The sequence below is a fragment of the Macrobrachium rosenbergii genome, chromosome 10, assembly GCF_040412425.1.
Source record: "Macrobrachium rosenbergii isolate ZJJX-2024 chromosome 10, ASM4041242v1, whole genome shotgun sequence".
NCBI lineage: Eukaryota > Metazoa > Arthropoda > Malacostraca > Decapoda > Palaemonidae > Macrobrachium > Macrobrachium rosenbergii.
Window position 1 is genome coordinate 74,297,207 of NC_089750.1, and position 25,000 is coordinate 74,322,206.

At 37.3% G+C, this 25,000-nt stretch overlaps 2 protein-coding genes across 5 annotated transcripts in view; both read left to right on the forward strand.

Annotated features, from left to right (window-relative positions):
• LOC136842877 (kelch-like protein 26) overlaps positions 1 to 11,049 on the forward strand; it is a 20,688-nt gene extending 9,639 nt beyond the window's left edge. For all 3 annotated transcript variants that reach the window (XM_067110770.1, XM_067110771.1, XM_067110773.1), the window contains exons 2-4: positions 4,420 to 4,592; positions 5,254 to 5,499; positions 6,077 to 11,049. In XM_067110770.1, the coding sequence (XP_066966871.1) occupies positions 4,431 to 4,592; positions 5,254 to 5,499; positions 6,077 to 7,462 (1,794 nt within the window). In that variant the 5' untranslated portion in view covers positions 4,420 to 4,430 and the 3' untranslated portion in view covers positions 7,463 to 11,049. The remainder of the gene's footprint in view (positions 1 to 4,419; positions 4,593 to 5,253; positions 5,500 to 6,076) is intronic.
• Positions 11,050 to 11,742: 693 nt separating this feature from the next.
• Positions 11,743 to 25,000, forward strand: part of LOC136842880 (uncharacterized) — a 20,138-nt gene continuing 6,880 nt past the window's right edge. The window contains exons 1-7 of one of the 2 annotated variants that reach the window (XM_067110783.1): positions 12,865 to 13,123; positions 13,449 to 13,593; positions 13,959 to 14,199; positions 14,357 to 14,522; positions 15,008 to 15,199; positions 18,766 to 19,623; positions 20,306 to 20,414. In XM_067110783.1, the coding sequence (XP_066966884.1) occupies positions 13,479 to 13,593; positions 13,959 to 14,199; positions 14,357 to 14,522; positions 15,008 to 15,199; positions 18,766 to 19,569 (1,518 nt within the window). In that variant the 5' untranslated portion in view covers positions 12,865 to 13,123; positions 13,449 to 13,478 and the 3' untranslated portion in view covers positions 19,570 to 19,623; positions 20,306 to 20,414. Of the gene's footprint in view, positions 12,019 to 12,864; positions 13,124 to 13,448; positions 13,594 to 13,958; positions 14,200 to 14,356; positions 14,523 to 15,007; positions 15,200 to 18,765; positions 19,624 to 20,305; positions 20,415 to 25,000 lie in introns of those variants that run through there. The other variant, XM_067110784.1, reaches the window with a different exon arrangement.

Here is a 25,000-nt window from a genome sequence, read left to right on the forward strand (position 1 = left end):
GAAGCAGTCTTTGGCTCATAGGCCTATGGTCCAATTTCCATGTTAAAAACGATGAATTGTAACTTACAGGTTGAAGCAGTCTTTGGCTCATAGGCCTATGGTCAAATGACTGTAGGACCATGTTCCAATTTCTACGTCAAAAACTCTGAATTGTAACTTACAGGTTGAAGCAGTCATGGGCTCATAGGCCTATGGTCAAATGACTGTAGGCCCAGGTTCCAATTTCCACGTGAATCAAAGCACATCCATTGAAATTTAAGACAAATCGTCGTTTTGTTGTTTTATGAAAGAATGGTTCATTCGCAGGATTTACAAAATAAGTTGTAGAAGCAATAACATAATGCATTAGTGAATGAGAATTGCAGCGTGTGTGGTTGGTTTTACAACTCTTAAGTATGTTGAGTTTGACTTTTAAGAGCTAAAGAAACCTGTTATTATTATTTATAATTACAAGCATTGTTTGAGTGGGTTTCTTGAGTTTCTTTTTATCGAATTTTATGTTTCACGGTTTCGTTGTATCCGCTTACGGTATTTGCTTATGACCTCGAACTAAGAAAGTTTATTATTATTATTATTATTATTATTATTATTATTATTTGCGGAAAATTGTTTCGTTTTTACTGAGGGAAAAACCTCATCACCAAGGAGTGATAAGTAGAACAGCTAAAGTTGTATTAAAAACATTCTACTGTACTGAGTATGGAAATAGTTGGACATTTCGTCAGTTATCTTACGTATGTACGATTGTCATATTGCAAGCGCTTTCAAAAACTGTAAACGTTTAGGATTTGATTTGATTTTAAAGGAACTGCCAGAAAAATGGAGTAAAACGAAATCAAATTGTAAGTTATAGACAGACAACACAAGTTATTGCCATAGACCTATGATAGGTTTGTGACGTCACTCGCATGTCGACCTAACCCCCCAGCATCTCACCTCCGAAATTACCGTAGCGTGAGAAAACCTCGTATTCTTTTGACCTTGGTTTAAAACTGTCGAAAGATAATGAGGAGGTAAGGTTGAAGAAAAAAAAATAAAGATTATATAAAGTAGACCGACATTGGGCGGTTTCGAGCTGGCTCCGGCTCAAGTCCTAGGCCGATGTGTTCGAAGTATCCAGTTTTATCTATCTATCTATCTATCTATCTATCTATCTATCTATCTATATGTATATATATATATATATATATATATATATATATATATATATATATATATGTTATAATTACAATGTAGGGAGTATCTTGAATGGCAGAATATGTTCCTTTTATTTTGGTGTTTACCAGTCTGGGTTGAAAGAAATTTTATTGTTATTAACTCTCTCTCTCTCTCTCTCTCTCTCTCTCTCTCTCTCTCTCTCTCTCTCTCTCTCTCTCTCTCTCTCATATGCTTGCGTGAGGTGTTGTTGTTCTTGTGAAATCTCGCCATAAATAGCTAAAATTGAAGCACGGTGTAACTTACTCCCACCTTGAGAATTTCCGAGTTAAATGTGTATGTATGTACGTATGTAATTATATATATATATATATATATATATATATATATATGTGTGTGTGTGTGTGTGTGTGTGTGTGTGTGTGTGTGTGTGTGTGTGTGTGTGTATGGTACTATACTCCCAGAAACAAAGTGCACTCCTGACCTACAGACAAAGAAATGTCTCCTCGCTTCAAATAAAAAATAGAATTAAATAAAAAAAAAACACGCCCCGTCACCACATGAGGACCTAACGACACGCATTCCTTCCGGACGGACAAAAATATTCCCCGAACAGCTCATATCCTGCGTTTATGTGCGTAATATATCCTCTGACGGGGCTGTAATCCTACGAACGTTACGCCGAGTTGACCCTGAGGCATCTCCTCCTCCTCAGCCTGCGCGCGCACGATTTCGGCTTCGTACAACTTTCGAGGGTTTTTTTTATTGAGCGTAGAATTTCGATTTCTTATTCAGCGTAAAATGTCGATCAATTTTATTCAACGCAAAATTTCGATTTCTTATTCAGCGTAAAATTTCGATCATTTTTTATTCAACGCAAAATTTCGATCTTTTTATTCAACGTGAATTTGCGAGAATTTTGTTTTCTTTTACTCAGAGAGTTGTCCTAGTCTACACGCCACTTTTTTATGTTACATGTAGATTTATTCGTGAGGAAATGTTTGTGAGTTCGTATGTAGAGAGAGAGAGAGAGAGAGAGAGAGAGAGAGAGGAAGAGCAAAATTGCTTCAAGTGCGATTCATGAACCGTGAAAAAATGATTAGTCAAATTGAGAACTCAAAAGAAATGGGAAGCAGTCATGGCTGCGAAAACTGTCTTTAACAAGTATGGAAAGAAATTCGGTTTCTCAGTGAGCAATTTCATCGTATTGCAAGACCTTACATAGCTTTTGGATATGTTACTTAATCACTTTCCTTTTTGCGATCTTAAACCTCGATGTATTCAGGCCTACAATGGAATTAGCTTTTGAACGATTGTTTTATATCATATTATATATTATATTAAATATGTTATGTTATATTATGAATGTCAGTGTGTGTGTGTGAATGGAACGAAACTAGAAAGGTGGAGATTTTGCAATTTTCGCGCCATATATGTTTATTCTGAGCAGCCACGCTCTAGCAGAGCACGAGTCACTGAGCGGAATTTACCTTTGCAACGGTTGATAGACCCTCGCTTTTTTTTTGCATAGCGAAATATAATTACGCAGTTGCTTAATATCCGGCAGGTGGCGTGTGTGTGTGTGTGTGTATGTGTGTGTGTGTGTGTGTGTTCACACGAATGCATTTCTTATCAATAGAGCGTTTCTTTTCCGATTTCCTTCGCGCTGCAGATTTCGTTCTCAACCTTGACAGTTTTATGGTACGTTCCGTTTCGTGCCTAGGAACGCGGCCGAATCTCGCCGTTGTTGGTTTGAACATTATATTGGTCAAGGTCTATAGAATATATAGAATTTATTCTGCACACCTTGCTGGTATTGGTTTTGCAATCCACCGGGGCCGTTCCTGGTCGGTAGCTTGTGAAGAAAGTCACACAAAATACACACTTCTTATCTCTAGTCACACCATACACACTTCTTATTATAAATAAGATTATAATATATTGCTCTGATACGTAAAAGAAAAAAAAAAGAGACTACTTTCGAAAATCGAAAAAAAACACTCATTTGACTCTTTGCTGAGCAACGACTGATAATTTTCTTAACCAATTTCATATGAAAATCTGAATAGGGCTTTGAAAGCTTTCATTTTCACGACGGTGACGAAGTCGGTGGTAATATGATTGTGATTAGGTGTCAAGAAATGCTACCTTCCATGAGAAGCCAGCGACAGCGTGTGAGAGTCTCTCTCTCTCTCTCTCTCTCTCTCTCTCTCTCTCTCTCTCTCTCTCTCTCTCTCTCTCTGTGTGTGTGTTTGTGTGTGTGAAAGCTGCTCGGTGAATTAGTAAATACTTTTTGCGTTTTCAGTTTCACTTTTTACTGTTCCATAATTTTCCCTTCGTATCAAGATTTTTAAGCTATTTTTACAGCCTATTCCATTCAGTTTCCACTCACTTTGTTTATGTCAGTATATTTCCCTTCATTTCTTTTATTTTTGTTTTTATCAGACAATCCTTTCATTTTCCAAAGCATTTTTTTTTTTTTCCCAATTGTTTTGATGTGATAAGCTAACTTCTTTTTCGTTGCTCTCGAGATATCACTCAAATCTCCATTGTGATATACAGTACTGCTCATTTTTTTTTTCGGTGTCCCTTTTTCTCTAGCATAGGCCTACATTTCTTGTCATCTTCATATTTATTTATTTTCTTCACTAGTAAGCCTACACTTGTGTATCTCCGCTTACCTCAAATCTTTTAACTCCTTGTTGCTATATAGCCAATCGTTTTATCAATATCATTTAAAGTAGTGTTCAACAGATTTTCGAGTTATTAAGAGTTTTTTTTATAAGTTTTTTTCTTACGAGTTTGCTCTTCCCTTGAGGCATTGAAATTGTATTATTTTACAGGTGCTATTTTGGTGATTCCTTACATGAAGGAACCTGATGAAATACATTTTCTGTTCTATCACAAGCCTTTACTGTGCCACTATGCTGTACCTGGTCTTCTGTGATGAATTGCAAAAAACTTGTAAAGAGCTGTGTTTACGTAATGGTTACAGTGTCAGACCAAAGGTGGAATTATTTGAGAAGCCCATGGGAATATCTTTAGCAAATGTTCTTTCATCTTAAATTGTATTGTATTGTGCAATTTGTTCCATTTGTGCCATTTGTTCTGTCGTCTCCCAATGGATTCTGAGTGGTTCATCAGGGTTGGAACGTACCAGCTGTGGTTAAAAGTGGTGTCGTCTCACATTCTGTGCAGTTAAAACATTAGTACTATAACCTGTTAGTATAGTATGGATTAGACTCATTGTGCCTTTTGTTTCAGGGGATGTGAGAATGACCCGGAGTGGGGGTGCAGCGGCCGCCCCACGACCGCTTAACACAGTGCAGTTTGAGCATCCGTCTCACACTGGGGCCCTCCTCTATGGGCTCAACACCTTGCGGTCCAAAGGCCTCCTTCTGGATGTCACGCTCATTGCTGGTGGAGAAGCTTTTCAGGTGAGGATCCATCTTTTGTGGCACAAGAGCCTCGGGAGTCTAACTTTAAGGAAATTGGTGTTATTCTTTAGATATTAAGAAAGAGCAGTTTAAAAAAAATCAACACGAAAAGAGGCCAGCAAATACATTAGAAGTCATTGTCATGAACAAGAATTTCATGAACTATATGAGAATGTCATTAGTAATTTTTTGTGAAATATGAATAAGGTTTGTAATTTGGTATGTCCTTTTAAATGAGGAAGGTTACTTTGATAAGGTGGAGAGCAACCTAGGAATTTTTTGTTCTTATAAATGAATTATTATTGGCCTGAGTCACTTTGTATCTGGATGTACTGTGATTGAGTTTGGATCTTCCAAAGCCTGATTTTCTGTACAAGAAGAATAAACTCTTTGGAAGTTAAGCTAATATCAGAAATCATTTTAACAGTTAGTGACATGACCAGGTATGCCTGTTGATTTATTTCTCCAAGTGGTTGTTATGGTTTCTCATTGATGTATGTATTTAGTTTAAAGGGTCCATCATCCCAAAAGTTGTACAATACATATGGTATATGGTAATGCCTTATACAGCACATAATATAGTTCTTGCTTTTTGTATTTTGATTACTGTATCCTTACTCCACAGTCGTGGTTTACTCATTGCTTATCTTTGTGCCCCCAGGCTCATCGTGTTGTGCTCGCATCATGCAGTGACTACTTCCGTGCAATGTTCACGGATGAGATGCGAGAGCGATGTCAGTCTGAGATCTGCTTAAACGGTATGAGTGCAGCAGGGCTAAAGTGTCTGCTGGAATATGCGTACACCAGCAGACTCTCCCTCAATCTCGCAAATATTCAGGATGTTTTAGCAGCTGCAGCTCATGTGCAAGTCCTCACAGTTGTCGAGGCCTGTTCCAACTATCTCCAGGTACCTGATAGTGTTTGTAGCATGCATCATTATTGGATTCATTTTTACCTTTAAAAATGTGTTGAGGCCAAATTAAAAAATTGTGTTAAACTCCTGATATAAATGGTAATGGAAGACTACTGCATTACAGTGAGTAATACTAGCTTATCTCTTGCTTATGCAAATGCTTCTTGCTGTCAGGACAACAATGTTCATCATATGAGTATACTGGACTCACTTGAAAAGTGACTGGGAAAATAATATTGAAAGATGTTATAACTAAATGTTTATTTTTTTTGTCCAAACAACATGAAGTATGTATTCCTTTTTATATTGTCAAGGTATATATGTGTTATTTATTGAATTCCTTGTGTGAGTTTTGTTGTGTACATTATTGCATCATAGGGAGCCTGTTTTTCAAGTCTTCCAAATAGTTTTGCACTATCGTAGACTTTTTGGAGGCACATTTAGTTGAAATTTTTACAGTGAAAATATTGTATATATATTGTATATATTTAGTTTATCATGCCTTTTTTTTGACATTTTGTCAAAATATTATTTTTATGAGCTGTGTTGATTCATTCTATTCTGATTCCAGGCACAACTTGATCTCGACAACTGTGTAGATATTGCAACCATTGCTGAAACGTACTCACTTCACAGACTCAGGAAGAGAGTTTACGCCTTCATGAGTTCTCATCTCTATCAGTTCAGTAAAATGGCTGAATTTCAGAGGCTTACGATAGCTCAGTTGCTGCACCTGTTGTCCTGCGACTATCCTGTGGATTGCAGCGAAGCCGAGGTTCTTCTCACTGTAGCAGGATGGCTCCAACATAATCCTGCAGAGAGAGTGCGCCATGCTCCTTCTCTGTTGAGGGCTCTGAATCTAGGGGAGGTTCCTTCGTCGGTGTTGGAACGAACTGCCCGACTCTCTGTGCTTGAAGGAACCTTGAATGCAGCTCTTCATCTAAGACCAGCATCCAGTACACCTGCTCCACCCACTGGCCTAATCAACTCGAGAGGATTAGAACTTGCAGTGGTGAAGGTTGGTGGTTTTAGCATAGCTGGTATTACAAATGAAATAACGTACTTTTTACCTTCAGTTGGTCGATGGCGCCACCTGACAACCATCCCCCATGTTGAACAGTGCAACTATGGAACAGCAGTTCTCAATAATGAACTCTATGTGATTGGGGGTTGCTTCAATCAGTCCCTTCAAGAAAACATCCATCCCTTTGGATTTCGATACAACCCACAGCAGAACAAGTGGAGCACCATGGCTCCGATGCAGCGCGAGAGATGTAGGTTCTCGTTGAGCGTCCTGGACGGTTTCCTCTACGCCGTTGGTGGTGCCAGTGAGGCCAGTGAAGGTGTCGTTGAAGACGAAAGTCTGTGTGAAATATACAACCCAAACTCAGATACATGGACACCAATTGCTGGACTGCCAGGGGCTCGAGCTCAGCATGCAGCTGCTGCCCTCAATGGCCTGTTGTATGTCAGTGGTGGGTTGGAGGGTGACCAAGTGCTCGATTCCTGCCAGGTATATAATCCGAACACTGGGACGTGGGAACACCGCGCAGCACTTCTAACTCCTCGTGCAGACCATTACTGCATTACTCATTCTAACTGTTTGTATATATGTGGGGGCTGGTACGAAGATGATACAACCAACACAAGAGTTCTTGTCGATACGATTGACTGCTACAATCCCACCACTGACACTTGGACTGTTGTAAGCAGAGTGCCCACACCCCGTTATCATGCTGGCATTGTTGTCATTGGATCCTGTTTGTACGTCATTGGTGGTTTTCACTCGGATGCAACGTTTGATAGGGCCACTGGAGTGATCGAGTGTTATGACCTTGACACCGGGGTTTGGAGTGTTGAAAATGCATATCCACAAGATATATGGGAGCATGTATGCGTTCCTCTGTATATTCCTCGATGTCGTGATGATATGGATGTTTTGGCAATTACAAAATAAGCATCAGTTATATTTAGTAAGGAGTACCAGTGGAAGAGGTAATTTTGTTAAAAGTGGTTTTGAATTAGTTATGCTTGTCCTGTTAAGTAGAAATAGCTTTTTTGATTAGATAATTGTTACAGATTAATTCGACAAAGCTACAGAGTCAAATTTCAGAACTTTCATAGGGCTTGCCCCCAAGGATTTGTTTTTGAATGAGAAGTTAATCTGACAACTCTTCTTAGACCCTTTGTTTAATTGATCCTTTGAATGAGGAATATACAAAGCAAATTTGTATTTCTGGATTACACATGTATATTACTCCCAAAAACGCTTTTCAGTTCCTGCAAGCAGTACCACATAAGTGGTGATTGCTTTTGTCAAGTTAAACTTGAGACATCAAGAAAGACTGCTGTAAGGTACCCCCTAAATGAGTTACTTTTCAGAAGATTGTTAATAATACTGTTGTTATTGAGCCTTGTGGTTTGAACTGGAGGCACTATTAAATTGGACCAATTTTCCCCCCTCATTGAGAAAAATTACTCCATGGCAGCCCTATGAGAGTAGAAATTTGATAGTGGGCAGGTTAAAGTACACTGTTAAATACATTGTCTTATAATATTATGACTAATTAGCGTAAGAATTATCCTTATCAATGACTGGGTGGAGGCAAAATGTTGTTAGAAGCAAAATAATCTGTACCTGGAGTAAAAAATATTGAAATTACATTTTGAAAAATTCATTGGGTTTTGATATCAATAACTGAATGGGGTGAAAAAAATTGCATTTTTTGAGGGTGTATAAATGGATAGCTTATACTACTTCTTGGAAAGGCATCCACTGTAATGTTTCAAGAAATGTTTATATAGTTATATAAACCTTAGTATTTGCACTTTGGCCAAGCCACATGTGAGTTTAGTACTCTGTCCATCATCACTGAATATCCAGAGATTTAGTCAAGATATAAAAGTATGTTGATCATTTCTTGTTTGTAAAGATTTTAGTGTTTAAGAGGTTATTTTGTTTAGTGCTTCAAAGCAGAGATATAGAGAATGGTCCTTACCTTTTGGATGAACAGTGACCATTGTGAACAATTATTGCCATTGCATGAGCATGAAAATGTTTTCTTTAGACTAAGTATTTTATTCTCTGACTCATTACGTAGTAATGTCACTTTCAAAACTTTTCTTTTTTAAAGCTGTTGACTGTTGATGAACTGTCAGACTTGAAGTATTTGATATGTTATACATGATAGCGTTGATTTCCTAGGAGTAATGACTTGGGGAAATAACCTTCTGTAAATAAGAAGAACAAACTATATATGTAATCGTAATGGAAGTTGCCTATCCTTCTATCCCACGTTGGGAGTTCGGAGCAACTCGTATTTTGCTTTTGTGCAAACTGTCTTTCATTGAGTGATATATATTGATAGATTGTAGATTTCTGCACTGAAGTGGGCATAATGCTATATTTATAAGGTTGTGATCTATTTATATTTCTTAGATTATAAGATTCATACACTCACCATCCTGAAGGGTCATTTTTCTTATTGACATGTGGGAATGAGATACAGAGGAATCTTCTCATCCTTGGTTTTATTTTTGGTATCTCTGTAAGTTTGTTGAAAGGGTCTGACCTTTTTCATCCATGAAAAGCCACAGTTTGTTTACTTGATTAACTCTTCTCCGAAGAGAGGTTGTTTTGCTGACATTCATATCATGGGTGCACGAGGGGTGTAATTGACATAAACAAGGTTTTTAGAAACTTTTGGTTGAGCCAACTGCAGTTCTGGAAATTGGATGTTTGTGGTGTGGCAAATGAATGTTTATGGCAGGTGAATTGATGTCTGACTAGGGTTATTGAATTGATTCCTCTCGTTTGCATTTTTTTATTTTGAAGAACTTCATTATCATAAGGTAGTTTTAATGCAGTGTGGCATTTTATAGAACTATTGAAAACTAATTTTATTTGTTCTTCAGTAAAGTTTTAACTGTAGTTTTTTAGAATGTTGAATCTGTAGTTGAGTATTTGATTCTCCTTTGAATACGTTATTGCTGTATATAGTTCACGTATGGTGAATTTCAGCAGAGGATTGTAATCAAGTATAAATAAATCTTTAAGCTAAGCCAGTGAGAGTCCAAATATGATATATGTAGCCTCAGAAAAATCTCTCTCCCCCTTACCATGTACCTCATGAAAAATTCTCTCTCTCTCTCTCTCTCTCTCTCTCTCTCTCTCTCTCTCTCTCTCTCTCTCTCTCTCTCTGGCTGTGTAGAATTCTTATCTTAGTGACATTCTTGCGCAGAATGTATCCTCAAAGAAATAAGTGGATGAATATATAATAGCTAAATTTTGTGTATTTTTAAGAGTAAGATTGAAATATTGTCCTTTTCAGTTTTGCATTATAATACTCATTCTTTTTGCTGTGGTTTATGGGGTCTAAGCACTTTCGTGATGACATTGGCTTTTTTTCAGTGTTTCTACTCTGCATAAAGTTCAGTAAAGTATTCATAGTCACTTACAGTATTTTGAAATGACTGAAGAGATCGCTGACTTTCAGACTCTCAACCGATGTCGTGGGAAGATCAGCACTGGTACTGGCATTCTTTGAATAAATGGTATTGGATGCTGTTATTGGTAGTTAGGGGTACACGTGTATTACTCCTTGTGCTTATTGCAGCTGTATCATTGAGGGTGTATTAGAGAAGGTATTATTAATGTAGAATATATAGTATGATATTAAATGTAGTATTATTGAGTTCTTTAAATATATGTTCTATTTTTAGTTTGAGTGTGCATTTTGAATGCAGTGTGGAAGCCGCAGAGATGTATTTTATATGATAAAGTTGCCTTTTTTCTCAGAAAGTTTATCATTGTTGTACTGTGTATTGTAGGTACTGACAACTTAACGAAGATGTGTATAGTCTACAAAGTTTTATTTGCATTGCATGACAAAACAGAATGAGACCAGTACTGATTAGCATATTTCTGTGGTTCAGAATCTACCAATAGCACTGCCCAAAGTAATTTACTTAACACAGATCATTTCTGTTAGCAGGTTCATGAAGTAGCCTTCCATCACATTAAATTTCCTCGTACTTATAGTTGTTTATACTGTACAACCAATGTTATTTTAAATGTATTTCAATGTTAATACTTCATAGTATGTAGAATCCTGTATTTTTTAATGTCAAGAAGGTTGGAATTTATTTAATTAGGTATTTTACTCTACAAACAACTTTTAAGGAAATGCTCCAGTTGACATGAGTTGGAGGATATTGTCATATTTAATATGGATTGATCATTACAGTGCTCTTGATCGTAGGTTCTGTGACTTAGGAGGGTGTAATCTCTTCTCCAGTAAGTCTGGTCTCAATACTTCAAATATTAAGAGTACAATCACTTGAATACTAAATACCTAGAGGAAGAGAATTAGATGTGTACAATTTATAAGGTCTGTAGCGTGTCTCTTTCTTACTCTCTCATCCGTGACGTTGACATTTTTTACTTTTAATACTTTTTCTTCCTTCTTCAGCAAGTGCCTTTTCTTTTCTCATGATGGCAAATTTGTACATTTTTTGCTGGAGGGAATAAATTTTCTAAATTTGCTCTGCTTTTTCTTTTGCACCTCAGAAGTGTCTGTCTTGGGGAGGTAACCTCAAGACAATACCCCCCACCCCACCCCCCTGTGATTAACCAATAAGTTGAATTTGATGAAGAGACCCATGATTTTTACTCTCTGTTTCTCGTACACAGAAGCGGTCTGAAAATTGTAAGCTAAGTCAATGAGAGTCAAAGTATGATACACCATGTATGTTAGGTTAGGCTAGGTCAGGAAAATTTCTCAGACCTTACAGTGGCATGAATTCAAAAGAGGAAAACAAAGGATCTTAATTTGGAGTCATATGTAGTCAGTAGAAATTTAGCTATGAATGTATGTATGATATTAATTTACTTGAAGTTACGTATATGTGCATTTTTATAGAGAAACAATTGTTGAGTAGAATTCCTAGGTACTGAATAACCTATAGATTCTTCCATTGCCAGGTAACAATAGACCAATCATAAGTTTAAGTTGTAAGTTCCGTTTTCGAGTAGCCTCGGGGAATAATCTTTTATAATTTATGTATTACATCTCATTCCTAGGTTTGAGACAAGTCATTTCTACACCCGGCCAAACGAAAAAAAAAAAAATAGCCCACTTCCTTATGACATCTTAATGTGTCCGTTTTTCAGTTTTCAGAAAGTCTTAGGGGAACCGGACTTTCATAGAATTTTAAATTCTTTTAAAATAACAGAACAATGAGAGTCGATCGTTTCGATTTTCGATAGCAGAACGCCACCTGTCGACCTTTCCTGAAAGTGTATTTTTACGGTGGTGTGTTTTTTTTATTTTTCATAAGTTATTGGTAAATTAAGCAGAAATGGGTTCTTACTTTGCAGGAAAACCTTCAGTCAAGTTTATTAGTCATCGTAAATTACGGAAAGTGTACAGTTAAGGTCTGCCGACCTTATGACAAGTGGCATGATGTACTAAAGAGAACCTGTAGTTCAAGACGATAATGATTTTTATTTCCGTAAGTTATTATCCTCATAGTGATGTTTGTAGTATTTGTTAATTGTACACGTTTAATAGTTTCTTTTAATGTTTGTTGTTTAAAGCCAAATAAACCCAGGAATAAGTGTTGAATGTAGGCTACACTTTCCCCAGCGGACATTAGGCTAATCGTTGGTAGAAGTCCTCATTTTTACACATTTAGCCTAACCTTAAGTTAGGCCAACCATCAATTGAAATTCATATTACACGTATATCCTGCATATATATATATATATATATATATATATATATATATATATATATATATATATATATACACATCAATGGGGAGGCGGATATAAAGACTTGTTAAAAAGAATCAATTTATTCCCGACGTTTCGTAATGTCTTCATTACATTTTCGAGGACATTACAAAAAGTCGGGAATATGTTGACCATTTTTAACAAGTCTTTATGTCTGCCTCCCCATTAATGTATATCTGGCTGTGGCCACACCACTGTTTGATATATATATATATATATATATATATATATATATATATATATATATATATATATATATATATATATATATATATATATATATATATATATATCTATATATATATATCTATATATATATATATATATATATATATATATATATATATATATATATATATATATGCATGCTCGAGTCATCCACAATTTTTCCGCAAAAAATCTCTCCTCTATTTGGTGCATCTCTCTCTCTCTCTCTCTCTCTCTCTCTCTCTCTCTCTCTCTCTCTCTCTCTCTCTCTCATTAAACAACCTGTTTTGCATACCGTGTTATTCATCCGATTTCAATTAAGTGACCTGAAAATTCCATAGGATGGGACTGGATGATGGGGAGGAGGGGCGGGTGAATATAGGGACGTGTCATTAGCTGCTCATGCGTGAGTGCCATAGCCATCTACGAGTCCAGACCTAATATGACCTCCGCTTCAGGAGAGTTTCTTCCTCGCTCAGTTGAAGTCCAGTATCGGGGAAAGAGAGACCAGACCGTAATTTCTCGAGGACCCTAAGTATTCTGGACTTTGTGCTCCACAAGGCAGCCTAGGCCTAGGAAAGTAGGTCAAAGTTTGGAGATCAGTGCCGATAAGCCGTAGGTATCTTTCAGATTTAAACATTTAGAATAAGACTATATGTACTTCCGCAGGATGTACATTACGTATATATATATTGATGATAATACGTTAATTACCTGTTTATATGTAGGGCTATGCTTACGTATACACGCACGCGCGTGCGTAAAAAGATAAAAACCTAAGGGAATTTATTAAGTTAGAGAACCATTCATATCTTGAACGCCGAAATCCAACTTGAAATATCTTTAAGAAAACGCTGATTAATTGTATGCGCGTTCTTTGCCACGCATACAATCTCTAGTTGCTTGGCATTAAATCAGCTCTTTCCATGTTGGTGAACAGGATCACCAACAGCTTCGCCCTCGCGGGAGAATGTCCGACAACACCACCAATACTTCCGATGTTGAAGATGATGGGAAATCTTCCGAATTCACCTGGATCAACACTCATTTGCGCATTTATTACCTGTTGGCCATCGCTATTACAGGTGCATAGTTTCTACTTCGTCATGGCAAGCGTAGTGATATGATTATATGATAATAATTAAGGAAAATTATTCCGGTTTAATTATAAATATATATAGTTAGTTTCATTTTGTTTTTAATTCAAGCATAAAACTGATAGGGCTACGTTTATATGGTCAGGTATTTAGGTTATTATTTCCTAACTCACAATTCCATTTATACATGACAGCTGGGTTTCCTGTCAAATGTACGACAATTAAGCTTGATGTACAGAAATGCATTTTCGTTCCTTGAGAAAAGGAATTTGTTTGTATTAACATATGCAAGCTAGAGAAACTGACATACGTTGAAAGCATGAGAAAGTGAATTTCATCCATTTTCCGTCCAGGCATTATCGGAAACTCCATCAGCATGGCAGTGTTCTTAGGAACCCGCCTGAAGAACCATTCCTCGTACTATTACTTGGCGTTCATGGGCGCTTCGGACACCCTGTTCCTCAGTTTCCTCTGCATCCAGTGTCTCCTGAACAGCCAGGGCCTGCAGTGGCTGAGGATCGAGTTTCTGAGCTCCTCTGCCGGTTGCAAGATGATCAACTACGTCATGTCGACTTGCACCAACATCAGCGTCTGGTAGGTGGCGAAAATCGAATAGGCCTTTATGTAGACCTTGGGTGAGACCAGGGTCTACAATATAGACCGATGGTAAGACATTCTTTGTGGGCAGCTTTCTCACTAATCTCTTGAATTAAATAACTTCAAAGTAATTTTATGTCGTCTTTCCAACCAGGTTGACAGTGGCCTACACAACCGAAAGGTGCATCGCTGTCCAGTATCCGCTGCTCCGCGCCCAATTGTGCACCGTAGGGCGGGCTAAACTGGTCACGGCATTCGTAACTGTATCGAACACCATCGCTAACCTCTACGTGTTCCCGACTGTTGGAAGGCCGCCTGGCGTAAGTAAAAAAAAAAAAGTTGTCAGTTTGATGTTGGGAGGGCGTATTTAATTTTTCTCCAAACATCATCCATTAAGAAGCTGTATTATGTTCTGTACCATTATCATAATTCCTTAGTGAAATTGTTTTTGTAATAAATAAAATAGCACAGTTTTACTCACTTTAGCATTAGTATTCTGGTGGATATTTTCAGTGTACAGAATTTAAATTTCTTATTCCTGTCTATTCATAACATTTAATTCACGAGTTCTCCAGCTTTTTAGACACGAGTCCTATTATCTCGGCTCAGTTCTCTTCGAATAATAATAATAATAATAATAATAATAATAATAATAATAATAATAATTAAACGTAATTTTAACGGAAACACTTTGGAGGAACACCGTTCAGGTGATCGAAAGTCTTTATCTTTTGCATATTAATACTATTTATACAGTTGCGGATTTTTATTACATAATAATAATAATAATATATTTTCCGTCAAGTTCGACAACTGCGGGTACTTCGAGGAGTACCTACAACTCATCAGGGTCGTGTCGGTGGTGGACGCTTTGGTCATGATGGCGTTGCCTTTCGTCCTGATCGTCTGCATGAATTCCATGATCGTCTGGAAGTTGTGGAAGCTCTCCGACGTCTTCCACGGATCGGCTGGGACGCGCCATTCGTCTTCCAGGACGGTGAGTGAGTCTGGAAACTTCGGGACACAGATTCAACTGGGGATGGTCTGGAAGCCAGTGTTGGTGAAAGACTAGGTCTAAATATACATAAGGTTATTTTCATATTACTTTATTAAATTAAATTGGTAAATCACTTATTCTCTCTCTCTCTCTCTCTCTCTCTCGTAGAAAATCGGCTTAATGATGAAAGAGCAAAGGAAGAAAGGTCACTGAACAAATAAAATATTGCAAGTTGCTTATGCGTTATCACATTCACCTGGCCATTTTCGCTTTTTTTAATAGAAAGGTCAAAATAGTTTTTCATTTGATATCGTCATTATTACTCAGCAGTTTCGTGTTGTCCCCTTCCTTCAAACAGTGACTAATTTTGTTTACGTTTTTCGTCTTATTTTTTGGCCTCTACTGTGGAAATACATGCATATTAATTAGTAATATTAACGATAATGTGATGATAATAATGTCAATATTTCCAAATGAATATGCTAGATCCGGTTGAGTGGAGCCGCCACTGATCGCTCTGGGCAAAAGCGATCTGCTTGTGCCGTCATGCACTTCTCCCGCCCCGCCTCTCTCTCTCTCTCTCTCTCTCTCTCTCTCTCTCTCTCTCTCTCTCCATTGACAGTCGGGAATGATAAGCAACCAGCAACTAGCCTACTGTGGCATCATTTGTTTCTTCTACTCGTCTGTGTGATTTCAAGACAACATCGGTCTATGATATGCGGGTTAACATTTTTCAAAGAGAGAGAGAGGGGAGAGGGAAGAGAGAGAGAGAGAGACGGGGAGAGGGCAGAGAGAGAGAGGGAGGAGCGAGGAGAGAAGACTCTCTGCACCGCACAGCTTTGCGTCGGGAGAGTCTCTTAACAGCACTGCATAATAAGGGAGGGTGCGACGGTGTTTACCACTGCTGCGCCAAATGTCGACACTTGTGGGTTCCTGTTCATATTTCCCCTTAACATCGAATTCAATTTTGGCAGGAAGCGCTTGGGGGCGGGCCATATCTTTCTTTTCTTTTCGTGCTCTCTCTCTCTCTCTCTCTCTCTCTCTCTCTCTCTCTCTCTCTCTCTCTCAATTAACTTCTTAAAATTAATATTTATTTGCAACATAGTTTTTTTGGTGATATTTTGGTCGTTTGAGAAGGCCAAATGCCTTCTCAAACCATGAAAGGAAAAACGTAAAGTTTTATTGTAGCTTTTTCTCTGTACACACACACATATGTATGTATATATATATATATATATATATATATATATATATATATATATATATATATATATATATATATGATGTGGAATAATCAGGTTTCTGTGCTGTCTAAAGTGTTCGTGACATTTTATTTCAAATACGTTATTATTAGGTAAGTAATTAATTTTTGTTGTAAGATGCACAAGGATTTTCATCAGTGCCGTAGTTTTCTTAAATTGTTTCGATAATGTCTGATAGTCTGATGAGGTTGAAAGACTTCATGATGCTGTACTGGAATATTTTTATGTAATGAAGTTCTAACTAACGTAGTTTCCACGCTAGAATCACCGTTCGCTTTCCAATCGAATGAATAACTTCTCTCGGTAAACGCCAGGAAAAAATTTATTCAGGTTAAGCAAGCCTAGGCCTAGTCCCAGCAGAGGCGTCGTAAGGGGAGGGCTTGGGGGGACATATGTCCCCGGCCGCAGCATTGAGGGGGCGCCAAATTGAAGTTGGGAAGGCCTCTATTTTGGGGGGAAATGGGGCGATGAAACCAGTAACTGAGAATCTTTAAGTTTTTATGAGTTTTCAGTACATATCTTATATTTAATGAAGATTGGCTTCATTTAATATTCATTATATATAAATGTAATCATTATGTGTTAATTACTATACTATCAAATTTTATTACGTACTTATAAAATAAGTGCTTCAGTGACTGTGAGTCAGTGCAAAGATATTGGACAGGCACCCCCGTCAATCTAGTGTTTCGTTTTCTTTCGTGAGCATTTTTTTGTGCATAACGAACTGCAGACTACTATTATTTCTGCGCTTTCGTAAGGCTGAGGCTGATGTTATTATCAATACATAAAGTATTTTATTTATTTATCTTTTGCAACGAAAAATATAGCAAGAAATTTTAATTTATGCAACTTTTTTCATTCTCGAATGAGAAAGACGTCAGTCACAAGTTTGGCTTTCTTTTGGATATTAAGGAGTTGCTATCTACAACCAATGAAGCATACATCAAAGAAAGGTGCATTAATGTTGCAAATTTCTATGACACTGACTTAGATGGCTTGGAACTGTTCAGCGAAATTGTAGATTGCAGAATGCTGCTTAAAACACGAGATGATGTTCTGATCAATAACCCATAGGAATTACTTTGTTTCATTGTACAATATGGGGATGAAAGTGTTTTCCCAAACCTTCGATCGAAGTTGCCCCTCAGACACTGCTGACCATTGCATTATCAATTGCTAGTTGTGAATGATCATTTAGTAAGTTGAAACTTATCTTGTCGCATCTGCGAACATCTATGGGGCAAGAGAGATTGTCAGTTTTAACTCTACGTGTAGAGCAAGAGATCGCAAACAAAATAAACTTTGATGACGTGATAGACAAATTTGCGGCTGTAAAAGCTAGCAAGATAAAACTGTAAACACACTGTAACTTGCACCAATACTTAATGTCCTACAATTCATTGTCAATCCTCTTCTTTGTTTAGGTTTTCTGTTATCAATAACTGTCTAATTATCTTTACATTCTAATACCTTTATACCGTTTTATTTCCTTGGACATGGTTGATCCTAAGCATCCATCACTTTAATCTTTTTGTTTTCATTATTTTGACGCATGGTAAACATTCTTTAAAGAAAAGCAAAGTTTATAGTTGGTAAACTAATTCATCTTTGTTCTTATCAGTTTTCTTTTCAGGCATTATAACTCTTCAGTCTTTACCACAAAATCTATTTTTTTCTAGTATTAACTTCTATGCTGGCAACAAATTGTACATATTCACGATTTGCTTACCCCCCTGTATTCCCTAATGTTTAACTCCTTTTTTAGCCAAATTTATTTAATTTGCCATTTGTCTTTGGTTATGAAGAGTTACTGGTTACTGTGATGCTTTACTAGAATCTACATTTTAGTTATCAACATTTTGGAATTTATTTATGAGGGCTAATGATTGATTAATTACAGTATATCTGTTATATGTAAAATAAACTTTTTCACTTTGTTCTATCATTTCAGGATATTATTATGCAAATTAGAATGTCTTGTTTTCAACACAATATATCTAAAATAATGAAGGCAAACATTTCCTGCCAAGATTAGCACACTCAAATGAAAATAGTCCTCGGTCCCCCCACCTGCTCCTGCCCCTTTAGGGTCGCCATAAAAGACTTTGCCCCCGGGCGCCAGCAACCCTTACGACGCCACTGAGTCCCAACCAATTGACCTATATATGATATAGTCTCGTGTGAATGTGTATGTATGTAACAGTTATTTTGTGATGTCGATTATTTGTATGCACGGTCATATTTTTTTATAAGTTTTGTTTTGTTTGAATCGTATTGCATATATTAATTTCTCTTTCCCAGTTTGACGGAACAGGAGAAACGCCACTATCTCCCATTCCAGTTCAAAGTGCTCAGCGTTACACGTTCCCACAAATCACCCTGGTTCCACCGCTGAAATTAGACAGGAACAATTCCCCCTCCATTTGGAAGCCGAGTGCTGTTATCCCGCCGAGCGTGATCGAAAAGCCTCCTTCACAATTACAGTCAAATGCTGCAACACCAGAGTGTAGCGATGAACAGGGCAAACACGAGGAAATGGATTTAAAGATAGACGCAGAGAGGAGGATGACAGATCCGTCTTTGAATACGGGTGAGAGATACAAGGATATGAACCTCCCGGCTGAGGACAACGAGAAAGAAGAAGCTCCTGTGCAAGACGATCAAGTTCAAGAGAACATCGAAGCGGTTGTTCCATTTTGCAACGCGAAAAGATCGTCGGTGGGGCGCAATGACGATCAGGCGCCATCTCGCGAGGCCAACGAAGAAGAAGGCGCAGAGCAACCCGGACTTTCCAGCGACAAGAGGGAGGGAGGAAAGAAAAACGACAAGAGTGAGAAGGTGTTCATAGACGTCAACATCAGGGTGATCATCGATAATGGCCATACCGTGAGTGCTAGAGGAGATCTTGGTAAGGACGACGAACGCGACGGCGACGGAGGTATGGACGAACGAAGTGCGAGGAACGAAGCGAAGCGTTGCGATACCGCGCCTGCGTGTGGTAGTAAGGTCACTAGGGGTCAGAGTAACGCCAAAAGGGGCAGTCTCCATGTCCTCAAGGTACTGGCATCAGAGGGAAAGTTGGAGGCGGTAAAATCAACGTTGTGAGTAAACCGCGTGGATCGGCAACTGTTGTTGAACAGCAAACAAGGCAAAACAAGAGTACGTAATATTATCTTTTTTTATCTATTTATTGGTCTTTTCCAAAGCACTGGTAATCAGTTGTTTGATGGTCTGAACACATGCACACGTTCTAATCTTATCAACGTTCGTAAAATAAAAAGAGAGAAATAAAATGTCACATTTTGGCCCAAAAAGTTCAAGGTCGAAGGTTGATCTGGGGTCAAATGATAAGGGCATTCACGGGTTCTCACCTGCCCAATATGGAGATCAGAAAAATTAATTTTGCAGTTTGGAAACTGATTTCATAGTTTTTGGTTATTGAATATTCGTAGATTCATAGAAAACTAGATTTTTAAAATTTGCGTTTTCTTTAAACTTGGGGATACAAAAACTAATTCATTTATTTTCTTACTGTTATTGTATGTAGTGTTAGTCAGGGATACAAGTATTGGCTAGCTATCCAAAATGTGCCAGGTACAACTAATGTGAAAACTGTTCACTTATATGTTTCATTTATATATTTATAATTCCTGTTTAGTTTTCCTGAAGATCTTGTATGCGTGATTATTAAAGGCAGTGTTTCTTCTTCTTCTTCTTCTTCTTCTTCTTCTTCTTCTTCTTCTTCTTCTTCTTCTTCTTCTTATTATTATTATTATTATTATTATTATTATGGGAAAAAATGCTGTTATTGTCTCCAAAACGTATCATATTTGTGTTTCAGAAGTGGCTGTAACCTCCGTACGCCATAGCGACGCCTCAGGCATCAAGGAGAACATTACGAAAATGTTGCTCGTTGTGTCCACAATGTTCGTGGCTCTGCAGTTGCCAAGGTAGGTGTCCTACGAATGTTTTTTTTTTGCATTCCCAATTCCTTTTCCTATCTGTATAAAGTTTACTGATTGCAGATTAGTTGGCGTAAAAAAGTACGAGGTATACCCGCCTTCTCAAAGTGAGATCTCGAACGCCGGGGAAATAAGCGCGGGAAACCCATAGCATGTTTGCTGCCTCTCCGATTGTTTTTAAAATTCTCGGATTACCGTTGCAATTAAGGAGTTCCTCTTGGGAAAAAAAAATGAAAACTCGTCGTAAAGTTGACATTGTAGATTATCTGTCGGAGCGAGTATACCAGTTTTACCCGCCTTGTCAAAGTGAGAGCTCGGACGGGCGGGAAAACCAAGGAAAACCCATAACATGTTTGCTGCTTCCGATTATTTTGAAAGTTCTCGGATTACCGTTGTAATTAAAGAGCTCATTTTGAGAGAAAAAACTCAGAATCTAAAAATCTCGTCGTAAATTCGATTGAATTTAGATTATCTGACAGAACAAGTATACCAAATTTACCCGCATTCAAAGTGAGATCTCGAACGCCGGGAAGATAAGCAAGTTCTCGGATGACCGTTGTAATTAACGAACTCCATTTCGGAGAAAAAACACAAAAAATGAAAAAAACTCCACTCTTATAATTCAGTGACGGTGATCTGATGAGCTTTATTTAAACTTTAGCCAACAGTTCCCTGACGTCAGCAGATTTTTTTCCCAAGCCATCATGTTCCCGTTCTCTGCGGGCTTGGTGATGCTAGGCAGGCGTTTCGATGTTTATTTTTCTTTTTGCGTTTTGAATGATCAGAGTTGCTGCATCTATTTTGATAAAGAATTAATGTTTCTGTGGGATTTACCTAACGTGAACTAGTTTCAAAAATTGGAAAACAGTTGTCTAATATTACGAATCGATCCATGTACCCCCTTATATACATTGGCTTATTTTAACCCAACAATTAACCGAAACACGAAGAATTTCTTTTTGATATTGTCGAGACGTAACACCTCTTCGAAAACCGAACGTCATCTTTCTTAAAAGGTCATTGACAACTTTTTTTTTCAAGAAAGCGAAGTGTCTTACATGAGAAGATAGTCGACAGCGTTATTTTATATCAGTTCAAGACAGCTAAGTGTCTTACACAAGCGCAGAAGCGCCAGTGAAATCAAAAGAAGGCTCAGAAAAATTAGCAATTTTTCCTCAGTTCATGTTCCCGTCAGAGACTGTAACGTAGATGGCCCTCGGTAACAATCTGCTTATCGGTATGATTTCCTATATATATATATTACTCGACAGGTGTTGGCCAGGTGTCATTAGTCTCACGCTGCTGTCACACGCGGTTGTCAGGTGAAATGAGATGCAACCTGAGCTGTTGCACGGCAGTGTTGGGACGTGGAAACGGCAGTGCCTAATTCGTCTGCTTCCATCTGAAGCTTGTGGTATGATTCAAACACACCTCCAGCCACTAATGAATGTTCTTCTTGATGAGTTGATATGAGCGTGGTCTAACTTCAAGCTTCATTTACCCCTGCTGTTGAGGTTGGCTTTTTTTGGAGGGGGGGCCAATGTATGACTTACCAAAATGCATTTTTTTAAATTTTAACATTAATGTGTATATTAAAATGCGCTCTGAAAAATATGAAAATACGATTAATTTGGTATACCAGTAACACATACAAATAAATGCGAATGTATATTGGTGCACGCATACACACACACGCACACACTTGTGAGTGTATATAAGTCTTAAGTTGCTTTGAAAAAATTCATATTCTTATACCCTTGTAACGAGAAATAGGCCAAGCGTTAAGATGAACATCTGTGAAACATATCCACTGAAATGATGTTTTATATATATATATATATATATATATATATATATATATATATATATATATATATATATATATATATGTTTTAGTTTGGAAATGTGTGTGTGTGTGTGTGTGTGTGTGTGTATGTATGTATGTATATATATATACACACACACAACTACTAACACACATGCACACAAAACACACACACACACACACACACACATATATATATATATATATATATATATATATATATATATATATATATAAACAGATAATGTATATATATATATTACATTACATTAAAGCTAGAGAAGAAGAGGATAGAAAAAGTTGGGTCAAAAACCAAGCGCTGGGACCTATGAGGTCATTCAGCGCTGAAGCGCTGAATGACCTCATAGGGTATAACAGGAGGAAAACTTCGCAGTTGCACTATGAATCAGTTGTTAAGAGAGGGTGAATAGCAAGATGGAAAACCGAGAACAGGAGCGGAGGTGCAGTAAAACAACAACAAAGGAGGGGGAGGGGAGGCACCTAAAGTTTTCATAATCATAATAATATATATATTTATATATATATATATATATATATATATATATATATATATATATATATATATATATATATATATATATATATGTGTGTGTGTGTGTGTGTGTGTGTGTATATATACACACACACAACTACTAACACACATGCACACACACACACACACACACATATAACGAAAGGTGTTCCAGCTAGGGGGCCTAAGGAAGGGACGCTGTAAAGAATCTTGAGTATTGCTTACAGTGCACAGCATGAGGCGCACTGACGGCGCTACCCCCCTCTTCATACGGGGAGGAATTAATACTGAAATAGCCTAAATCTTCAGTAATATATTATGAATACATATACTGTACATATTCCGCCTCTTCTCACACATACAAACACTCCACCTCTCTCTCTCTCTCTCTCTCTCTCTCTCTCTCTCTCTCTCTCTCTCTCTCTCTCACCAAGACCTTAGTCCTGGGTACTTTCCTTCACCTAATTCATTATGCATTTATACAAATCACGGGTCAGGGTTGCAATAGTCAAATAATGCAAAAACATCATTTCAGTGGATACATTTGCACAGATGTTCATTCTGAACTCTAGGCCTATTTCTCTGTACAAGGGGATAAGAACAAAATTTATTTCAGAGCAGCTTTAAAGGCTTATAATATATAACCTACACTCGCAAGTGTCTTCCGCTCTCAAGGACTGGGTGGAGATATACGCATTATTTTACTATTTTAACCCAGACCTGTGATTTGTATAAATACACAAGGAATTAGTGGAAGGAAAGTACCTAGGACAGGCCTTGGTGACAGAGAGAGAGAGAGAGAGAGAGAGAGATGGAATGTTTGCATGTGTGTATGAGGAGAGGCGGAATATGTATATGTATTCATATATCATTGAAGATTTAGACTATTTCAGCATTAGCTCCTCTCCACAGAGGGGTAGCGCCGTCCGTGCACCTCGTGCGGTGCACTGTAGGCATTACTTCAGGTTCTTTGCAGCGTCCTTCCTTAGGCCCCTAGCTGCAACCCCTTTCATTCCTTTTACTGTACCTCCGTTCATGTCCTCGGTTTTTCGTCTTGCTATTCACCCTCTCCTAACAATTGACTCATAGAGCAACTGCGAGGTTTTCCTCCTGTTACACCTTTCAAACAACCTACTCCCAATTACCGTTTCAGCGCTGAATGACCTCATCGTAGGTCCCATCGCTTGGCCTTTGGCCTAAAGTCTATTCTCTTCTTCTCTAGCATTAATTCCCCTGATCATTTTCCGTGGGACTTCGTTCCTTCGTTAGTAAATGTCGTCAGGAAGACTTAAATTCCAATAATTCAGATAAATTCCTCATTTATTATTATTATTATTATTATTATTATTATTATTATTATTATTATTATTATTATTATTCAGAAGATGAACCCTATTCATATGGAACAAGCCCACCAAAGGGACCATTGACTCGATATTCAGGCTTTCAAAGAATGTGTTCATCATAATTATTATTATTATTATTATTATTATTATTATTATTATTATTATTATTATTATTATTATTATTATTAATCAGAAGATGAATCCTATTCATATGGAACAAGCCCACCAAAGGGGCCTTTGACTCGATATTCAAGCTTCCAAAGAAATGTTCATTATTATTATTATTATTATTATTATTATTATTATTATTATTCAGAAGGTCAACCCTATTCATGTGGAACAAGCCCACCAAAGGACCATTGACTCGATATTCAAGCTTCCAAAGAAATGTTCATCATAATTATTATTATTATTATTATTATTATTATTATTATTATTATTATTATTATTATTATTATTATTCCAAAGGTACTCATTAGAAGAAAGTAAGAGGAGGTAAAGGGAAACACAGAAAGAAGAGATCTCACTTATTAGAGAGGAAAAAAATCACTTTTAGGTGGGATACTTGATTCCTTCTATTCGCCATCGTCAGTAATGCTCTGTGGAGCCGCTCATTGTAGCCATCACGTCTGTTTGTATACCTTGATTGGTTGTACTTAAGAAATTTAGTTTGCGTATGATTTTAGCCTTCACTTTGATGTAATGTTCATATAGCAGAATATCCCTGATTAATGTAATATATAGAAGCAGAATATCACTTATCTGCATAAAGTATGGCTGATAAAGTTCTGTTAAAATTTAATTACATTCATAAAGGTTATTTGTTTCCAAAATTGGTATATAAGCTTCTCATCTTACATGAGTCTAACCA